The sequence below is a fragment of the Chinchilla lanigera genome, unplaced genomic scaffold, assembly GCF_000276665.1.
Source record: "Chinchilla lanigera isolate Chin_1 unplaced genomic scaffold, ChiLan1.0 scaffold00036, whole genome shotgun sequence".
NCBI lineage: Eukaryota > Metazoa > Chordata > Mammalia > Rodentia > Chinchillidae > Chinchilla > Chinchilla lanigera.
The window spans coordinates 378708-382665 of NW_004955437.1; the positions used below are offsets into that span (position 1 = coordinate 378708).

At 60.1% G+C, this 3958-nt stretch overlaps 1 protein-coding gene across 1 annotated transcript in view; it reads right to left on the reverse strand.

The window, feature by feature from the left end:
* Neu1 (sialidase 1 (lysosomal sialidase)) overlaps positions 1-3958 on the reverse strand; it is a 4369-nt gene continuing 411 nt past the window's right edge. The window contains exons 2-6 of the mRNA XM_005389390.2: positions 3746-3938; positions 2197-2459; positions 1117-1299; positions 783-1005; positions 1-691 (exon numbers count right to left, since the gene is read on the reverse strand). Of these exons, the coding sequence (XP_005389447.1) occupies positions 465-691; positions 783-1005; positions 1117-1299; positions 2197-2459; positions 3746-3938 (1089 nt within the window). The 3' untranslated portion in view covers positions 1-464. The remainder of the gene's footprint in view (positions 692-782; positions 1006-1116; positions 1300-2196; positions 2460-3745; positions 3939-3958) is intronic.

Genomic DNA, 3958 nt, shown 5'->3' on the forward strand with positions numbered 1-3958 from the left:
TTTCACACTGTGAACATCTGATCCATAAATAGTTAAGGGCGACAGCCTACTTAGTTCCTCACCCTTAAACCAAACATCCCGCCCCAGCTGACTTTCACCAAGCAGCTCCAAAGCCCGCGTCTCCTCCCAGCACCTAGAGGGAGCCCGGCTCCCCCAGGGCCCCGAGTTCACAGTTCCGCAGCTCTACAGACGCACCCAGCCCCGCCTGGGGAGAGCCGGCCCGTCCTGGGGTCCTGGGGGCGCCGGGGCCTCCGCGCGGGAAGGAAGCGCAAGTTCTCAGGTGAGGGCAGAGCTTCCGCGTGGGAGAGGAAAGTGTTCTTTCCATCCTAACGGATTCATTTCTCTGGCAAAGAGAGCTTGACTTTGCAGAGTCCAAAGGAAGGTGGCGCCGCCTCGTAGGCGTCCGCAGCGGCCCCAGAGCCCCGGCCCTGCAGGAGCGGCCCGACGCCCCGCCCGCCCGCCGCTCAGAGCGTGCCGTAGATGCTGACTTTGGCCATGGAGATGCTCTCCGTGTAGCGGCTCAGGCCTTTCTCATACAGGACGTAGAGCTGCGGCGCCTCGTTCTCCCCGCCCCTGCTGCTCTCCAGGGCGGTCAGGGACGAGTAGCCGCTGGGCCCTGGCCACAGCTGGACCTTCTCTTTCTGCCACGAGGTGCCGTTGCTGAAGCTCCAGCGCAGCGTCAGGTTCACTCCTGGGGGGAGAGAGAGGGTCAGGCGGGGAAGATCTGCCCTCCCAGGCCGGTCCGGACGCCGGGGCTGCCGCCGAGACCCCCGCGCACTCACGGAACTCCGGGTGGGCCGGGTTGGAGAAGAAGATAATCCCAGAGCTGGTGGCTATGGCGCCCGCGGCCACCACAGGGTCCACGAGCTCGTGGTCGAAGGTCACGTCCCGGGGCCGCAGCGTGTCACAGGCGTCATAGCTGCGGAGGATGATGCGGCAGCGGCAGTGGTAGTTGTTCTGGTTCCGGGCGTTGATGATGACCGAGCCATCTGGGAGCTCGTAGGGCTGAGGGGAGGGAGCAGGGCCTCAGGCGGACCAGGCAGCCACGTCCCTGTCCCTGTCCCGGCAGGGGCGAGGCCGGGCGGGTGAAGGGCGGGACGCGCCCAGACGCCTCACCTGGCACTCGTCCGGGTTGAAGTCGTTCTCCACCTTGGGCTGGCCGTACGGAATGCCGCTGACCCCAGTCCCGTAGCGCCAGGTGGCCCCGTGGTCATCGCTGAGGAGACAGAAGACCCCGTCCCGCTCCAGCGTCCCGTGGCCACACGTGATAAGCCGGCCCTTCCGCGGCTCCCACCTTTTCTGTGGGAAGGGAGCTGAGCGTCAGTCACAGAGGGGCACGCTGCGGGGGCCCACAGGCAGAGAGCCCCCTCCTCCCAAGTGTGAGGACCCATCTGGAGCTCCTTTAGCTCTTCTGTTCTGGGTAGCTGAACCCAAGATCTCTACACTGAGCCTGAGCCCTGAGCCTTTTTTAATTTTTTGAGACACTCCAGATCGTTCAGGTTGCGCTTGAACCTGTCATCCTCCTGCCTCAGCTTCCCAGCGTACTGGGGTTGCAGGCCAGATCAGTTCTGCCTTTTACTGAGGGTCTCAGAGGACTCCCACGCACAGACCACCTAAATTAAGAAGCTCTTTTTTATTTATATATATATATATATATTTTTGTTCTTTTTCTTGAGACAGGGTCTCACTGTGCAGTTCAGGCTGGCCTTGAGCTCACTTTGTAGCTCAGGCTGGTCTCAAACTTGCAAGGATCCTCCTGCCTCGGCCTCCCGAGTGTTAGGATTACAGGCGTGCGCCACCACGCCTGGCCAAGAAGCTCTTTTTTAGAAAAAGTGTCCTGGGACACTGAAGATGCTCAGCTAGACGTGTGCCAGGCACGGGATCTTAAACCAACCTGAGCTCACCCACCCCGCAGTATGCTGGACAGGGCTGAGTCTGCCCAGAGGGAGGGCCCTTCTCCACTCCGCACAAAGGCACCACCCAGTCTGGCGGCGTTTTGCTGACGAACCCCGCCAGGCGTAGCAGCGAAGTTCCACCTTCCCCTGGCTTGCTGTTTCCCAGGATACCCATTCTTCCATGGACTCCCACCCCAAACAGGAAAGCCGACTTCCCCGGATCTTCCTTCTGGAGAGAGGTCTCCTCCAGGCACTGCCCGGACTCAGGGCAGCCCCTCCGCCCACCACCGCCAGGACAGACCTGAATGCCGGAGCCCGGCCCAGGAGCAAACATCTCGGTGCCGATGTCCACGGACAGGTTCCGGGGCGGGCTCCAGGAGACGCCGTCGTCCTTGCTCCACACCAACATGGTGGAGGCCACCTGGCAGCGGAACTTGTGCGCACAGAGCGTGTAGAAGAGAAACACAACTCCTGTCTCCGCATCGCTCACCACGGCCCCCAGGTTCAGCCCGTCGGGGGCCTCCCCGTCGTCCACGATGAACGCTGTGGAGGACCAGGTGCTGCCTGGGAGGGACGGGAAGGCAGGAGACGCAGCGTGAGCTCTCTGGAGCATGCTTTCCACGGCTTCTTGTTGACTTCCGCCTCTCCTTAGGGACCCAATGCACCAGGGCACCAGGCCCTAGAAGTTCTGCCCTCCTTCCCTCTCTGACCTCACTGCTACTAATCCCTGGTCGCTCCACCCGGCCACGCGCTCCTCTCCCGTTCCCCGTACTTCCCTTTGCCGGGGTTTGCACAGCCCTGCCACGGCCAGGTCCACACGATGGCACCTATTTAGAGTTGCAACCAAACACAAGCACCCCCCCCCACAGCTCGTGCTGTTTCATTTTTCTCTATTCTTCCATCATCTTCTCCCACATAAGAAAGCAAGCCTTTAATTATGCTCACTGCCTACCTCCCACCAAAAGAATGCAAATTCCATGCAGGTAGGGATCTAGCATCTGTTCTGTTCAGGGCTGTACAAATCTTTAAAGACTAACGTAACCCAGTTAAGGACTGTTCAGACTTGAACCAGGCCCCAGGGACTGCCAACCGGCATTCGGATGTCCACTCAGGAATGTGAGGGACAGGGCACCCTTACAGTGGCGTCTTCTGCAGCTCAGGGCTGTAGTTGTGCATTGCGCAGCACTTCTGTTATGTTACAGCACTGCACGGATGAGTTATGCAAGTAAAAGCAAAGTCATTAAGCTCTAATCACTTCTTTATTGGGAAGACTGTAACGCGCATTCTATACACAAGTCCTCATTTAGCGCCCAAATTCAGCCCACAGCTGAGTCACAGGACCCTACCTCGGCTGTAAGGAACACCTATCCATAGAACCTACAGGCCGGGAGTGGAGGCGCACGCCTGTCATCCCAGCACTGGGGAGGCTGAGACAGGTGGGTCGTTGAGAGTTCCAGACCAGCCTAGGATATAAAGTGAGCTCAAGGCCAGCCTGAACTGCACAGCGAGACCCTGTCTCAAAAAGACAAAAAAAAAAAAAAAAAGAGCCTAGAGTCGTGCCTGGTCTGGAGCAGGGACTCAACAAATGTTTGTTGAGGATGGGATGCACAGCTTAGAGGCTGAGCGCCTGCCTAGCATGCAAAGGCCTGAGTTCAATCCCAGGACCACCAAAAAAGAAGGAAAAGATGACAAAGGTTGTCGACTGAATATTCAGTTCGCCTGACACTTTCCCTCCTTCACGCAAGGGCTCAGGCCTCAGCCCTCTGGGTTCCCCGGGGGACCCTCAGGCCCTTGGGCAGTGAGGATCCGCGCACACCCGGACAGCTCTCTCGGGGCCGGCGTCTCTGTACCTTGGTCCGTGGACCTCCGCAGGGCGATGAACTTGGCGCCCTCGTCGGACGCGGACATCTTCCGGGCCTCGGCGAAGGCAAGCAGGGTGCCCCGCGGCGTGGCCGCGATGAGCGGGATGCGGAAGGTGTCCACGGCGCCGATCTGCCGGCCGCTCACCCACAGCAGCTGCTCCAGGGTCACCAGCGGCTGCACCTGCGCGGGGGGAGCGGGGC